Source organism: Medicago truncatula, chromosome 3 (assembly GCF_003473485.1).
Source record: "Medicago truncatula cultivar Jemalong A17 chromosome 3, MtrunA17r5.0-ANR, whole genome shotgun sequence".
NCBI lineage: Eukaryota > Viridiplantae > Streptophyta > Magnoliopsida > Fabales > Fabaceae > Medicago > Medicago truncatula.
Genome location: NC_053044.1, coordinates 49491988 through 49508759, shown reverse-complemented (window position 1 = coordinate 49508759; position 16772 = coordinate 49491988). Strand labels below are relative to the sequence as shown.

The following is a 16772-nucleotide window of genomic DNA, read 5'->3' as shown; positions in this document are numbered from 1 at the left end:
GTAGTTTTACATTAAAAACAACAATTTATTAACTTTTTACAAGTTGACTTGACTACTTTTTATCATTTTCCAACACAAAATTTCTATTTTTGTTCCTTTATCCAATGCTCCAAGGGCAATGGTTAGCATTTCCCTACTTTATTTCATAAAAAGCTACATAAGTTCATGCTGCATGGTGAAATTACTGTACAACAGCTCATGATGCAAGAAGCTCACGACTTCAATGCATGCATGCTTCTTGAGATTCTGAAACTAACCATTCAGTAACCTTGGCTAAATTTAAAATTCATACAATGACAAATATTCAGTAACCCTGACCTATTCAAATATGCAGCACGATCTATGCTAAACAAGTTTATTATTTCAGGTCATAAAAAACAGCTTCCCCAGTGACAACTAGGATACTCTTCACTTAATTTCAAGCTTTTTCATCCAATAATCGAGTTGGTCGGCAACACAAGCAGACCCGGTGGAACCATAAGAAATAAATTTCTGGATCGCATTTTCTACTCCAAGAAATTCATACACATCCTTGTCAAAGACTGGATTTATACTTCTCAGCTCATCAAGACTCAAATCCAACAGTTGACAATTCTTCGATGTGCACAAGGCAACAGATTTTCCTGCTATATCATGAGATGTTCTAAATGGCACTCCCTGAATGTGAAAGAAAAAAGGGTAAGAATCTGTGGCATATTTGCGGAATAAGAATAAAATTGGATACATGATTCAAAAGTCAGAAATAATTCCTGAAATGTAATGATACAATAAACTAACAACAATGAATAAAGTGCATAAAATATTGTCATATACAGATGTTGTGTCTTCGAGTGACTACAACCTGTAAAAGTGGACAGATTGTAATAATAGGCTCATGTAATCTGACAACTGATGACTAATGACAACCATAATCATTGTGGAAAACTAGTACAGAGGAAGTTTATTGCATTTGAAGTTATACAATCTTTGTATACATCTATTTCCTTCATTCAAATGGTACTTGGAAATGAGAGGGAGAAGATGTTTGATTTTGTTTTCTTGAACACTGAAAGTTTTGATTTGCAAGGGCAGCCGGTACTGGATTACATTGACAGGGATTTGAGATTGGTTCATATCTGAACTTGTACAGTGGCGGGCATAATGATAATACCATGCTTTCACTTCATATCATAAAATTTACCTCAAACTGAAGGCTAAATCAATATGAGTTACCTTCTTAACAAGATAATCAGCGAGTGTCGTTGCATCAAGATAACCAGCCGGTAAAGCCTTTTGTATTCTTTCCCGATTGAAAGTAATGTTCATTGCAAACTCTGATGAGACCTCAAGCATTCCCAAAATAGTTCTAACACTGTCGAACACTGGTTCTTTGTCTTCCTACTTACAACCAAAAGCAACCATTTTTAATGAATCTCAAATAAATAGTGCTTAAACAACAACAACAAAAATGAATACAAGAACTGCAGAGAAAACACGCAAGGCAAGAAAAGTTAAACATTATGCTTTGAATATCTAACTACCTGCAAATCACGATTGTAAGCATGTGGAAGTCCTTTGCACAATGTGAGAAGAGTGACCAAACCTCCTATGACTCTGGCAGACTTACCACGAACAAGTTCCATTGGATCAGGATTCTTTTTCTGAGGCATTATACTGCTTCCCGTTGAAACAGAGTCGCTTGGGGTGATAAATCCAAATTCCTCTGAAGCCCACAGTACCCATTCTTCACCAAGTCGAGAAAGGTGCACTGCTGTGATGGCATTAGCAGAGAGAAACTCCAGTAGGAAATCTCGGTCAGAAACCGCATCGATACTATTCAATATGACAACATGTAATCAATTATCCAAGAAAAAAACGCGAACATTCACATATTTAACATTAATCCCATGCCAGGTCCAACTACATGGATCAATTTCAAACCAGTAAAAAGCAAGATACCTATTCCTCATTGGAGCTGTAAATCCCAATGCATCAGATGTCATGAATCGATCAATAGGAAGCCCTGTACCAGCCAATGCACAAGCCCCTAAAGGACAAAAATTCATCCTAGCTCTACAATCGATCAAACGACCAGCATCACGCTCAATCTGCAAGAGGGGTCAATAAAACTAAATGAGCTCAAACTGAAACAGGGCACCCCACAAGCGAATGAATAAACTGGAAAGTATGTACTTCTTTCACAAGAAGTCAACAAAGATGATGTTAGGATTGAACTCCACTAAAGTACACAATTAATTCAATTAGGTAAAATAAACAATTTGAACTGTTAATTTCAACGATCTATGATGTGTTTGAACATCAAAGCTTGAGAATATTTAACCGAAAATTAAATAGCTCATGTTAGACACACCAAATTCATACTTTCCATTAACACAACTCAAACTTTGCAAGAGAATCATAAATTAAATTTTAAAGCAAACCTCTTCAACATAAGCAAGCAGAAGGTGCTGTAATAAAACAGGTTGCGCACGCTGCAAATGAGTATAACCGGGAACAATAAGACCCTGATTGTTCAAAGCCAGCTTAAGAAGCGAAACTTGAAGTTGTTTTATACTTGCTAAGATCTTATCAATAGCATCACGACACCAGAGTCGTAAATCAGTAACAACTTGATCATTTCTACTTCTGGAAGTATGTAACTTCTTAGCAGGTTCACCAATCAAATCAGTAAGTGCAGCTTCAATATTCATATGAACATCCTCTCTATCAGCTCTCCAATTAAATTCACCACTCTCAATTCTCTTTTCAATCTCTCCCAAACCTTCAATAATAGAATCCCTATCACTCACACTGATCAAACCCTAAAAAAAAAAAAAAAAACACAAATTCAATAAGTAAATAACAATTAAAAAGAAAGAAAAAAACATGCATTGAATAAAAAAAAAAAAGAGTACCTACCTGTTTAGCGAGCATGGATGCATGAGCAATACTTCCTCTAATGTCATGTTTGTATAACTGTTTATCATAAGAGACGGATTCAGTGAATCGTTCGACGGCGTCGGTGACGCCTTCTTCGAATCTTCCACCCCAAAGTTTAGCTTCTTTGGGTTTAGCAGCATTGTTGGTGGTTTGGGCTTGCATTCGGGTTTTGATGAATTTGTGGTTAGGGAAAGTGGAGGATCGAGTTGTTAAGGTGGTGGAAAGGTAGTGGGTGCGGAGTGGAGAAGGTAGTGTGAAAGAAGAAGAAGAAGAAGAGAGAGCTGAAGAGAAAACCATTGATGACCAATTTTCAGGGTTTTTGACGAAATAAGTGTGTGTCACCTTCTTTTAAATGGGGAAAGGGATTCCCTGGTTTTCACTTTTTGTTGTATATGTGTCGTTGGATTAATCCAACCCTTTAGAAATAGACACGAGGCCTGCTGTTTTCTAAAATGAATGAATTAATTAACTCAAAAACAGAATTCTAACTTGATTTCAGTCATAAATCTTTCTTTGTATTAAAGCAAAGATTTCAATTTCAATGGTTTGAGTGCAGATCTTGGCGGAGGTTGGAGTGGCGGCCCGTTGGAGGAGTATGGGTGAAAGTTACCCTACCATGTCCATTTAAATAGGGTTACTTCCATTTCTGTGAAAAACAAATGATTTTTTTTTTTTTTTTTACTTGGAGACTGGAGAGAGAGATAGCAGTAGAGAAGTTAAAAAAATAAAAATAAATGGTTCATGTTATGTTACAATTGATTTTGGAAGAAAATAAAATCAATTGATTCCATTGACCCACGCATTATTCAGTGATATATTCCATCTACTTGCTAGAGTTATGCTGAACCTTGTTCAATAAGAGTCAAAATTGATTGAAATGCTACGAGTATAAAGAGAAGAGAAATATTGAACAAGGTCTAACATAAGCATATTTGATGGTTTGAAGGAGAAGCAGAAGCAATTGGTTTGAAGGAAGCCATCATTTGGCTTGGTGAGTTAGGGAATATATCATTGCATATATTATGTATTGTCTATACCAACTGAGTTAAGCTACGAGGACAAATAAATTATGTTGAGAGACCATATAGATTTATGGAATTGTGTAATTACTCTTAAAAATGGCGGTGAGATGTCATGCAACGAATAGGGAGCGAGTGTATAGTTGAGAGAAAGGGAAGGGGGACATGTTATTTTATTTTTCAATTTTAATCTTGACTTTAGATATTTGTTTGCTACGTTAAATGGACTAAAATGAAACATGAGGCAAAAAAACATATCTTAACTCCCTCGGAATCAGGCATCATACTCAAACAACTCATAACTTCTGTATCTAATTGAAAAAAAATAAAAATTAAACAACTTAGTTTTTCTTAGTTACATCTCATTTAGTCTCTAATTAAAATATTGATTCTTTTATTTAATTATTTCGTAGAATTAATTCATGTCTTGCTTTGTATTTTTTATGATCGTGCATTTTTTTATCAAAAAAGTATAGATGCGTTGGATTTGAAGATTTAGCATAGTCAGGATAAGAGTACTAACAAAAAAAATTACATATTATCCAAATAAAAAACGAATCGCAGAAATTTGTGAAATTGGGGATTAAAAACCCAAATTTTGAAATAAAAAATTAAAATTGTGTTTCAAGACAAAATAGAGAAACTAAAAGTGCATTCAAACCAAAAATGAAACAACAAATATAAAACCCATGAGACACGGAGGCTGTAAACTTATTTGTCTCTAATGATAAATGATAATCCATTATTGCTGCTCAGGCAATCATAGTTAATAGTTAAATCTCACTATCCTTCCAAAAAATAGTTAAATCTCACTCATAATAATATTATATTAAAAGTTCAATCATTCCGTAGATTTTTGTAATCAACTTGTTGATTAAAATATGTTGATGATTTCTTACAGATTAAAATATCATTTGAAAATTCCACTAAAAAAAATCATTTAAAAATTGTACCAGAAAAATATCATTTAAAAATAACTCATTTATGTTTATTTTATAACATTTTTTTAAAGGGTTTATTTTATAACATAAATAAATACTTATATAAGTCTTTGAAATAGTTTATAAATGTGATTTGTAATTTATCTAAAATTATTAGGGTTCGAATCCTGGACACCCAATTCTCTACATTTAAAAAATATGTAAACTCTTCCTAAAAAAATAAAAAATTTGTGAGCTCTAACAATTAGGATAATTGATAACAAAAAAAAAAAAAGAGTTCAACTAATATATCCAATCTTTGTAAAAGAAAAAACTGATCTGTGCAGTCAAAAAGAGTTCAATTGATTTTTATTTTTTTTGAAAGGGAGTTCAATTGATATGTATGGCAAGTGTAAAAGGTTTTACGCATACATTAATTTAATTGCATATTGACGCATAACATTTGTAAAAAAATGTTTAGGAACTCGTATATAATAAATAAAGTGACAAAATATCAAACATGACTAATAAATACAGAGATAAATTTCTTGTCAAAAAAATACAGAGATAAATTTACATGTATTGCGTAAAAAAAAATTACACATGTATTTAATTAAATCATATTATAGCATAACATTTTTCAGTTAGTTCATAAAATATCTTTACAATATCTATGTGATATAATTTGATTGATATACAAATTAAATCCTAAATTTATATCTTTGTGCAAAAAAAAAATCCTGAGAGCTTGTGCAAAAAAAAAATCCTAAATTTATATGTACAAAGTTTTTTATTAACAGTGAATAGAAATTAAATTTGAATTATTTTTAGTTTATTTTAACGTGATCTTTTAATAATATCTTTCTCTTTTTTTTTTTGGTCGAAATAATATCTTTCTTTCAACCAAGTCTCTTGGCCAACTAATTGGGCCAACCTTTATGATATTGTCCGTTCTCAAACCAATAGATGAAATCAACTACAATTAATTTTATGGATTTATTACTCCCTCCGTCCCTAATTATAAGACCCTTTTGAGAAATTTTTTTGTCCTTTTTTATAAGACCCTTTTGCTATTTCCAACTACATTAATTATTTCTTTACATGTATGCCCCTATTTATTATACATAATTTTCTTCAATCAGCAATAAATATCATGTTGAAAACATAAACCAATTCTCTCTTAAAGGATAAAATTGTAAAAACAATAGTAATTACAAACATATTTAATACAAATATCCACTATCTTAATTCCCGTTATTTTTTCAAAAAGGTCCTATAATTAGGGACAGAGGGAGTACATGAATTGCTCATAATGACATGATGGTGCATCAACAAATGTCTGAGAACTAGATGAAGCTATTCGCGTTAACGTGTGATCGATCTTGTTGATTTGCATCCGATTAAACTAGATATGAGAGTTTTGAAAATACATGTTGCAATAATTTTTCACTTATTCAAATAACTTCAAAATTTGTGATGTCTCTACTTTGCCGGTGCAAGAAATCTACCACTTTCTTTGTGTCAGACACAAAGTCGATATTATCCATCTGAAGATCGGACACCCATATCAATACATGACACAACCCGAATGCTTCCTCAATGTTAACTGAACACCAAGGAGATAATCAAAGAATTTTCACAAGAACAAAGCTTCTGGTGTTGTCCCTTATACGCATACATATGCCATCTTTTTTGCTAGATGTAGAAAATGAGGCATCTATATTACACTTGAATCTTTCAAGCGCCGATTTTGTCCACTGTTACACCTCATATCCATTCGTGCGTTGTTGTTCCTTAATGGTGGTGGCTGAATTGTTGCTATTATCGATGGAACGCACAATATGGACCATCTTCCAATCTTCAAGAAGGCGACTGAAAATAAATCGATTGAAAGTTACAATTTGATTGTAAAAAAGTCAACTGAAAGTTGCGATGCAATGTGCATCCACAATGGAGACCTCCATTTTTAAGTACTTAAATGGGTCTCACATGTAAACATTACTCATTTATAATTTTTTTAATATTAGTACCTAATAAGTATCCAATCCCTCCAACTCAGCATCTCACACAAAGTTCTTAAATGGAACTCACAAATCAACTATCAATAACTTTATACCATTACATAACAATTTTTTAATATTACAAAGGTTTGGGTCCCACTTAAGATTGAGGGTCTTAAGTGAGACCCCGAGTCTTATAAGACCCAAAAAAAAAAAATCACAATGGGGGTACCTATTAGGTACAGGGTCTTAATTACTCCATTCGTCCCTATATCTAAGCACTCATTTGATTTTATTTTTGTCCCTAAATGTAAACCCCTTTTCAAATTAATAGATGCATTTATTATTTTTTTTCTAAACATACCCCCTAATTAACACTACTATCTTGTCTTGAAATATGAAAAGTCAAATTTAATACACATACAAACAAAGGACAATTTCGTAATATTAATACACAAAACAGACACATTAATTACACTGACAACTTTTCTTAAGAAATGTGAAAAAAGGCGATGAGTGCCTACATTAAGGAGCGGAGGGAGTAGTTAAGACGCTTCCAATGTGGATGGTGCAATTCTGGCTAATTCTTGCTTTGTCTATAAACATCATTAGAATGGCTAGACCAATCAAAAGGTTCCCCAAGTGGCACGTGTGATTAGGAATAATCCAACGGTATCTGAAAGGTGATTGCAAATTCGCCTCTCCCTTTCATACCTTACCCATAAAGCCATATTATCGTTCCGTGTGATAAAAGCTAGCTAGCTAGGCTTTCCTTTTCATTCTTCTAATAGAAACCTTCAAAGACACACTAACTTATTCCATTTTTATAAGCTATTTAATAATTATCTACATATTTTTCTTAAATATAAGCTCTGAATTTTCTTCTTAAATTCTAATTGTTCTTTCAGCTTTCAATTTCTTTTGCTTCAAATCGTTCATTGTTTCTGCTAACAAAACATAGTTATATTCATTTTTGTTTGTTAAATTGGATAATCAAACTAAGCATATGATCAATTCCATGATTGTTTTATTACTAATATTGTCATAAAATTCATATTATTGTATGCGTATTTTATAAGTATTAGATATTTATTGTAACAAAAAAAAAGTATTAGATATTATTAGCCGTATTAAAAAAGAAAGATATTATTAGCTATTTCAAGGTTTGCATTTTATTTTTATTTCTGTCTTTGAATTTGTCATTACGTGGATATTCTACCATGTTGAATTTGATTCCGTTTGATTCAGGTTTCTATGAAAATTACTGTTTTTATTCGGTTTGTATATAATTTTTAGGAGAAATGTTTATTTCAAGAGTTTTTTTGTTGACCATGACCTGTTATATCAATCTATTATGGTGGTAGAATATAGAAAATACCCTGAAAGAACAGGTTTATGCGTTGTAACAATGAACTGTATTTGCTCTTATGCTTGAAATCCAACACTAATGTTACTTTTTCTGAATTTGATTGCTAAGTTTTAGTTGTCAACAATATCATCACCACTTTTAAATTTATTGAGATTTTAGTTGGCTTGCACATTTTTATTCCTTTGTTGATATGTAGTTGATGAGTAATTTGCTTTGAGAAGAGTCTATGCAAATATTTTCGCTTTGTGAGAAATCGATACGACACAAGTAAATGGATGCGGCCTTTTCCTATCTTCCGTGGTGGTTGTCGAGTAGAAAACATCAAAAGCCAAAAACCTCAAATGGGTGTTCAACAAATTCTTCACCTGATTCTGTTACGAGGGAATCATCAAATGTTTTGAGATTTCCTTTTGTTAATGAGGAAATTGTGCCTTCCACTTCAAGAAAGGTGAAGGACGAACGACATAGTAGGGAAGAGGCGAAAATTGATAAGGAATGTGATTTTGTTATCGTTCCGTTTGATGGTGGATTCGTTGATTCTGACGCTGAATCTGTTGCTTCTGATTGGTCTATTGGCTGGTTGGAGCCTCATGGAACCGGATTTTCTAATGATAATGACGAAAGTCATGAAACAGATAACAGTTTTGCTGTGCTTGTTCCTTGTTATGGATACAATTACGGTGCCATGTTGGAGGAGGGTCCTAAAAGCAACGTACTAAACAATGTTGGGAACTTCTCATATGGTAAGGCTAAACTAAACCACTAAGATAGAATTAGAAATAAATTGGATTGCTAGATAAAGTGTTAATGTTTCTGTTAGAAATAAATTTGGTGCTTTCTGTTTTCTCTTTTTTTATTTTTTCTTGAGTGGTAAAATGCTAATGTGTATGGTTCCTTTGTTTGTCTGCAGAGAGCAAGAAATGTGTGGAAAGTTGGATATCTTCACTTAATAATACCTGATGTAAATATATACAATTGTACACCGTAAACCTGGAGGAAAAAAACTCATGTACATATGAAATTTTTTCATAATGTATATGTCAATCATGCACTTAGATTTGTATATAATTAAACAAATTAAATAAAAAAATGTGTATAACCTGGTGTAGAGATGCATACTTCTCTTCTCTATTGTTGTTATTACGTGTAGACCATTTGCATTGATCTAAGCAATCAAACCATTATAACTTAAAAGTAATAAAACGAAATCTTCCTGTGTCAAAATAAAAATAAAAATAAAAATAATTGAAATCTTCCTTGTTGATAATTGTTTTTTTTTGTTTTTGTTAAGACGTAATTTCACCGTAGAAAATATTTTTTTGGTTTTTATTTTAAAAAAATCGAACATTAATTCACTTTTATGTTGAATTAGGATACATTCATTTGGACATGATTTGATCTTGTAGTGTGCATTGTTTGTTCCACAAGAATGACATTTTTTATTTCTTTCTCAATTTTTTATCGAAAATATGTTCAAAAAATTTATTTAAATATACATTGCTAAAATAGACATATTTTTATAGATTGATGATTGTGAATGCATTGGAAAATCAGGATGATAATCCAAGGTGGATTCAAATATAGGTCTTAAAAGAGAATACATTTGACTTGATATATCCAATCCAATTTTAGTAATTAGTGGTTATGTTAGTTTCATGGATAGGAGTTTTTAGCACAAAAACTTTTGCAATGTCACTTAGCTTACCAGCAAGCTACTATGTGTGACACATGATGTTATTGTTATCTTCATATCAACCTTAATCTACGTGACTTAACAAGTATACATTTTTTTTTTTGTAAAAAAAAATAAAAATACATCCATACAATTAAAATATTAAACAATAACTCTTTTATGTAAAATTAAATTATTCCATTTAGAAAAAAAAAAAGTTAGTTAAGGTAGGACACCGTTGTAGGTTTAGGGAGAATTACCAACTTTGATGAGATTTACAATGGATTATTATTTTTTGGAATACAATAGAATTTACGTATAAAAATTTAACAATTGTGCAATTTTAAACTAAAATTTTGAGCAGAATGTTTAACCATCTTTCCAAATGACAAACAGACAAAATTTTCACATTGTGACTTGTTATTGTACATTATATAAGGATCCATTATTCATGTTTACATTTTTTATAATAAAATAAAAAAATTTACGATCTTCGTGAGCTTAACTCAGTTGATAAGGATATTGCATATTATAAGCAAGAATTGGAGTTCGAATCCCGGACACTTCACTTTTCCACTAGGCTACTTGATAAAAAAATAAAAAAAAAATTAATTAAATCCAATCAAGCAAATTATAAATTTCGAACGGTTGTATATAATGCCCTAACAAAAAGCCCTCCAAATTTTTTGGTTCTCAAAAAATCTAATGCAACACACACCTATGATTGGGGCGAAGTATCCTCCTCTTCATATCTACCCCACAAGAAGGCATTGTCATCAACATTTGTTTTTCTTTTGAACAAGATTTTTTACATGTGTTTATTATCTGTGTTACCTTGTTGGTTTTATTTATCTTCATAATTGTTAATCAAGATTTTACCTCAATGTGTATGATTATATTGTAAAAACATAGGATAAAAATATGTTGCGAAGAGCAGCAACCAATGCATATTCATGGTGGTGGGTTAGCCACATCAGGACAAAACAATCAAAATGGCTGGAACAAAGTCTCCAAGGTATGTTTTTTGCTACGTAAAATTTCATCATATATGGTTTGAATATCATTTTTATGTCTGCTAACGTTGTAATCCATTGTCAATGGTTTTATTTTTATTGCGGGTTTGAACCTGCGTCTCTCATCATATCAAATGTTCCGGCTATTACCATTTAAGTTGTATTTACTTGACAATATTTTCATTCTTTTATGGTTTTTTCTAACTTGCCTTGGGAAAGAGGTGGGTAAACTGCCCATCTTGACGTGGCAGCACTATAATATGGACAACAATAATCCACAATAAAAAATGGACGAGGAGATGAGTTTGATATATTGACCCGGTATACTTTTGTTATTAGCAGATTGACCCATTAATTAATTTTCAAAAAAAAAAATCCAGATTATTTTCTTATTCTGCATAACTGCTTTCTTCTCCAATATCAAATAACTGCTTTCTTCTTCTACGTTTTCTTTTAGTTTTTCAACCCAACCATTTCTTCCTTCAATCCATTCATAATTTGGGAACAAAAATTGATTCATCTATCCGACAAAACTCTCTCATTCAACTTATTCTGCATTTTCATCTTTCAATTTTTCAACCCAATCATTACTTCCTTCAATCCATTTGTAATTTGGAAAAAAATTGATTCATCAACATCAAATTCATCCATCGTATTTACTCTCCACTCATACCGTTTCTTCTCTCTCATCTTTGGGGAAAATGCCCTAAGAAACTCATCTCTGTTACGAAATCCTCGCGGATTTGCAAGTAAGTAAGTTTTCTTGTTTTAATTGCTATTTAAATGGTTGAAATTGTTTTGTTTGATTTGGGGGTTTAGGGTTCTCCATGTTTTAATGAATATTGAATTATTCATTGGCTGTGATTGTTTGATTTGGGGTTTATGAATCATGCTTGGTCTGATACAAATATGTTATAATCCTTCTGCATTTTTGTTATTCACTCCTCATGCTTTGTGCTACTTTGTTTTGTGTTATAAATGGAGAAGTTGCTTGAAATCTGCCCCATTAGTTGCTTTATTAAGTAATTTTTTTAGTTGGAGTTCTAGCAGAACATGATTGACTTTTTAATTCCTTTTAGAGGCTATACAACAGGGATATTAATAGCAATAGTAATTGCAAGATCTTATTCTTGTTTAGATCAAAACATTTTTCTGGATAAACCATAAATCTTTTCTCAATGACCATAAACCTTTTTCTGGATAAACCTTATTCCCAAACCGTACGATCCTTCCCGTTGACGTCCCAAACCTTTTGGGGTGACAATTTTAAACTTTGTTATTTTAAAGTCATAGTTTGAATTAGTGCCATGGAAAGATTGATCCATCAACAACTCCTCCATAAATAATGACTGAAACAACACTTAAAATTTGTTAATGATTTTCTACATTGATGAATATGTAGGATAAAAATATAGTTTAATTAATTTTTTACCAATATTTTGATACTTGATATCCTGCCGTGAAGCATCGACGAACTTTGGTACGAGTCAAGATATACTAATTCTTTTTTCACAAAGTCAATAACCAAAAGGAACCAGTGTAGATGATCCAAATGATGGACATTGAGAAAAGATTTATGGTTTATCCAGAAAAAGGTTTTGATCTAAACAAGAATAAGATCTTGCTATTAATATCCCTATTGTATAGCCTCTAAAAGGAATTAAAAAGTCAATCATGTTCTGCTAGAACTCCAACTAAAAAAATTACTTAATAAAACAACTAATGGGGCAGATTTCAAGCAACTTCTCCATTTATAACACAAAACAAAGTAACACAAAGCATGAGGAGTGAATAAAAAAAATGCAGAAGGATTATAACATATTTGTATCAGACCAAACATGATTCATAAACCCCAAATCAAACAATCACAGCCAGTGAATAATTCAATATTCATTAAAACATGGAGAACCCTAAACCCCCAAATCAAACAAAACAATTTCAACCATTTAAATAGCAATTAAAACAAGAAAACTTACTTACTTGCAAATCCGCGAGGAATAAGTCGAATGAGAGGGATGAAAGGCTTACTTACTTGCAAATTCGCGAGGGTTTTGTGACAGAGATGAGTTTCTTAGGGCATTTTCCCCAAAGATGAGAGAGAAGAAACGGTATGAGTGGAGAGTAAATACGATGGATGAATTTGATGTTGATGAATCAATTTTTTCCCAAATTACGAATAGATTGAAGGAAGTAATGGTTAGGTTGAAAAATTGAAAGATGAAAACGCAGAAGCAGAATGTAGTTGAATAATTTTTTTGAGAAGATAAAACTTAATTAATGCTTAGGTAAATCTGCAAAATAACAAAAGTATATGGTTACAATTTATAAAACTAAATAATAAGTATTTCAAATACAATGAGTATATGTGGCTGTTTTTTATTATTGTTAAGTTACATGGGTGAATTGCCCATATGTTTGTAAAGGTAGGCTAGGCCTCACCTTCTTTTATTAGTTGTTTACCATTTTCTTAGTAGAACATGATATACATCTATATAACAGAATACATTGTTTAAATATATAATTGGATTCTAAAGAAATAAAACAAAATGATTCATAATGTATGGAAACAGATAAATGGGTCAAAATAATCTGAAAATCATGTTATTTAGTAATAGCATGAAGAATAACAAATATTTAATGTCAAACAAATACTTAACAGATATGGAGGAGATAGTGGCTGAGGCTCTTAAAATCATTGATGATAATGGGGACTCATTTGCTCAAAGGGCGGAAATGTACTATAGGAAAAGACCAGAACTGATAAATTTTGTGGAAGAAGCCTTTAGAGCATATAGAGCATTAGCAGAGAAATATGATCATCTATCAAAGGAGCTACAAAGCGCGAACCGCACAATTGCCACCGTTTTTCCTGAACAAGTCCATTATAGAATAGACGAAGATGAAGATGAAGAAAGTGTCCCTGAAACTAATTCATTACCTCCTAACCCTAATAACCAAACAGAAAAACAATGCAACATCCCTAAACCTCCAAGTATCCCAAAGAAGGTTTTTCGAAGTCAGTCTATGTTGCTATCAAGAAAAGGAACACATAGAAGAAGTGTCAGCTCGGAAAAATCTGTTTCAAATCCAACAATTCAATGTTCAGGTTTGAGTAAGGTTGAAGCATTAGCTGAAATAGACAAGCTTCAGAAAGAAATTTTGGCATTGCAAACTGAGAAAGAGTTTGTAAGGAGTTTGTATGAACATTCCTATGAAAAATATTGGGAAATTGAAGACAAAGTTACAGGAATGCAAAAAAGAGTTTGCAGTTTGCAAGATGAGTTTAGTATCAGTACAGTAATTGAAGATAACGACGCACGAGCTTTAATGGCAGCCACGGCGTTAAATTCATGTAAAGAAACCCTAAATAAGTTGAAAGAGGTACAGTCACGATCATCTGAGGAAGCTAGAGAAGCATACCAAAAGGTTAAGGAAGTTCATTACAAATTTGAAAACCTTAGAGGTAACTTCGTTTCCAAGCAAACAAATCAGGGAGATGAAAAAACAGAAACAAAAAGTAAAGATGAAGAAGAGATAGCTAGCTTTGAAAAAGATATGCTTGAACATGATATAGGGATGTTGCAAGAGAAGATTAAGGAAAAGCTTGAGGAAGATTCGGGAAACTCGCTTACTATGACAGAAATTGCAGAGATGATCGATGAGCTTGTAGGTAAGGTTGTTAGTTTGGAAACGGCAGTTACTTCTCAGAATGGATTGGTGAAGAGACTAAGATCAGAAGCAGATGAACTTCAAACAAATATACAAAGCTTAGAAGAGGATAAGGAAATGTTGATTGAAGATTCAGAAAATAGTAACAAGAAGATGAAAGAATTGGAAGAGGAGTTGAAGAGAATTAAAACTCTCAACAAAAGTGTCGAAATGCAAGATAACAGCCTCAAAACACACTTTCATGAAGCTAATTTTAATCTTGAGCATCTTTCAGGAAAACTGAAAAATGTGAAACTAGATGAGGAAGCGGAGAATTTGGTACTTAACAAGAATACGAGTTTTTCTAATGGAAAACCAAGTGAGGATTTTGAAAAACCTGTAGATGAACTGTCTAATAATAATTTAGCAATCGTGAATGATGCTAAGGAAGATCGTGCCGAAAATATCGGTGAAGTCGAAAATGAAGATGATAAGTCTAGATTGAAGAATAATATTGATTTTAGGACTGAAGGTGTGCAAGATCTAACACAACAGGATAAAGATGATTTCTCTGAGACAATACGTAATGTTAAAGTTGAATCACTTGATCTGGAAACTAAGGAGGAAAAAGATCAAACTAAATTGAATCAGATGTTTGTAAATGGATCAGATGAAAGAGAAAAGATTATGTTGGAGGAGTACACATCAGTTTTGAAGAACTATAACGATGTAACGGGAAAGCTCAACAATGTGGAGAATAAAAATCGAAACAGCATTTTTGAATTGGCACTTAAGGTAAATATCTTGCTTTATAATTAAATTCATTCTTAACATGTAAAGTCAAATTAAAAGATCCATAAGTATAATTTTTAGAATTATTAATTATAATTACTTAAATATGTATCATGTTATTAACAATACAACTTCATAACAAATCTAGTAAAAGTCTGTATGATAATCTTGTTAAAGTCAACTAAGTAGGTTTCGAGTCACCATAAAACTAATTCGATATGCATTATGCATATCTGCAGGTAAGGGAACTGAAGAATGTAGTTGCCACTAAGGATGAAGAGATAAACATTTTACAAAATAAGCTTACCTATTCAGAAACAAATCCGGATGAAAGTCCTCGCACCACTCTAACCGAAGAAGCGCCTCTTGAAAATGCGGTTCAAGGAGATAACAGGGAGGGTACTGAAATTCCAGCTTCAGATATAGCTAGTACTTCTTTAGAAGATCAACACCAACATGTTGAAAACACAGGAAATATCGATATGTCATCAATTGGAAAGACAAGATTTTTTGTGGTGAGAGAAAGACAAATTGACAAAGACCATTCCCTTTCACTGTTAGAAAAGAAATTCCGCTTCGAAATTGATGGTTTGCTTGAGGAGAATTTAGAATTCTGGTTGAGGTTTAGCACTTCAGTTCATCAAATTCAAAAGTTCCAACAATCTTTACAGGACTTAAAAGTAGAACTAAGAAAAATAAAGCAGAATAACAATTTGTCGGATAACAAGATCGCTTCAAAAGCTGTACAGTCAGAAATAAAGCCAATATTTAGACATTTGAGAGAAATAAGAACTGAGTTATCATTATGGTTAGAACACAATGAAGTATTGCAGGATGATTTACAAGCTAGACATCCATCAATGTGTAGCTTACAAGATGAAATAGCAAGTGCTGGGAATCCAGATTCATCGTCAAAAAGAGTAGAACTTAGTGAGCATCAAGCTGCAAAGTTTCAAGGCGAAGTTCTCAACATGAAACAAGAAATCAACAAGGTTTCTAGTGAACTACAAGAAGGTTTGAGTTATGTAAAAGGACTTAAAAATGAAGTTGAAAAAATACTTGAAGAATTGAGTCAAGCAATGGGAGATAACAATCATGATAAAAATTCCACAAGTCGCGCTAGAATGCCTTTGAGGTCTTTCTTATTCGGAATCAAGTTGAAGAAACAAAGGCAATCAATGTTTGCATGTGTAAATCCAGCACTACAGAGACAATACAGTGATCTAGCAGAAGCTAATGATGCCCCAATATAGATGTTGTAGTCTATCAATGAGGTGTCAGTTTAGTGGTAAGAATTTGATCTTTTATCCTCAAGAGATATTCAAACCTCCTAGGGAACACTGGTAAAATAGTCATTAATGTCGCTTTAATTAACGATAGAATCTGAATTTGATTTTTTTCAATTCTTCTTGAGATTAAG

General features: G+C 32.2%; 3 protein-coding genes across 4 annotated transcripts; 2 read left to right on the top strand and 1 right to left on the bottom strand.

Moving 5' to 3' along the window:
- Positions 1-181: 181 nt before the first annotated feature.
- LOC11423209 (argininosuccinate lyase, chloroplastic) lies at positions 182-3487 on the bottom strand. The gene is made up of 6 exons (XM_003602856.4): positions 2899-3487; positions 2421-2801; positions 1939-2087; positions 1521-1812; positions 1213-1377; positions 182-657 (listed from the first exon to the last, which is right to left on the bottom strand). The coding sequence occupies exons 1-6, from the start codon at positions 3214-3216 to the stop codon at positions 409-411; spliced, it is 1554 nt and encodes a 517-aa protein (XP_003602904.2). The 5' UTR covers positions 3217-3487; the 3' UTR covers positions 182-408.
- A 4365-nt stretch (positions 3488-7852) lies between these two features.
- LOC11423208 (uncharacterized) lies at positions 7853-9326 on the top strand. 2 transcript variants are annotated; one of them, XM_039831755.1, is made up of 3 exons: positions 7853-8021; positions 8424-8970; positions 9138-9326. In XM_039831755.1, exons 2-3 carry the CDS (start codon positions 8499-8501, stop codon positions 9185-9187), a joined length of 522 nt encoding a protein of 173 aa, XP_039687689.1. In that variant the 5' UTR covers positions 7853-8021; positions 8424-8498; the 3' UTR covers positions 9188-9326. The 2 variants fall into 2 exon arrangements, with proteins under 2 accessions (XP_039687689.1, XP_039687688.1); XM_039831754.1 differs by lacking the exon at positions 7853-8021 and adding an exon at positions 8029-8106.
- Positions 9327-10820: 1494 nt separating this feature from the next.
- LOC11429658 (protein NETWORKED 2A) lies at positions 10821-16677 on the top strand. The gene is made up of 3 exons (XM_039832102.1): positions 10821-10914; positions 13572-15355; positions 15577-16677. The coding sequence occupies exons 1-3, from the start codon at positions 10821-10823 to the stop codon at positions 16603-16605; spliced, it is 2907 nt and encodes a 968-aa protein (XP_039688036.1). The 3' UTR covers positions 16606-16677.
- The last annotated feature ends 95 nt before the right edge of the window (positions 16678-16772 follow it).

What these genes read in the sequence shown, in the direction of transcription:
- LOC11423209 (XM_003602856.4), bottom strand. Translation starts at nt 3,216, where the DNA reads ATGGTTTTCTCTTCAGCTCTCTCTTCTTCTTCTTCTTCTTTCACACTA. An exon ending in CTTACAATCGTGATTTGCAG is followed by an intron (nt 1,378 to 1,520) that starts GTAGTTAGATAT and finishes GGTTGTAAGTAG; the next exon opens with GAAGACAAAGAACCAGTGTT. An exon ending in CTGATTATCTTGTTAAGAAG is followed by an intron (nt 658 to 1,212) that starts GTAACTCATATT and finishes TTTCACATTCAG; the next exon opens with GGAGTGCCATTTAGAACATC.
- LOC11423208 (XM_039831755.1), top strand. Translation starts at nt 8,499, where the DNA reads ATGGATGCGGCCTTTTCCTATCTTCCGTGGTGGTTGTCGAGTAGAAAA. An exon ending in TGTTGGGAACTTCTCATATG is followed by an intron (nt 8,971 to 9,137) that starts GTAAGGCTAAAC and finishes GTTTGTCTGCAG; the next exon opens with AGAGCAAGAAATGTGTGGAA.
- LOC11429658 (XM_039832102.1), top strand. Translation starts at nt 10,821, where the DNA reads ATGTTGCGAAGAGCAGCAACCAATGCATATTCATGGTGGTGGGTTAGC. An exon ending in GCTGGAACAAAGTCTCCAAG is followed by an intron (nt 10,915 to 13,571) that starts GTATGTTTTTTG and finishes AATACTTAACAG; the next exon opens with ATATGGAGGAGATAGTGGCT. An exon ending in TTTTTGAATTGGCACTTAAG is followed by an intron (nt 15,356 to 15,576) that starts GTAAATATCTTG and finishes TTCGATATGCAT; the next exon opens with TATGCATATCTGCAGGTAAG.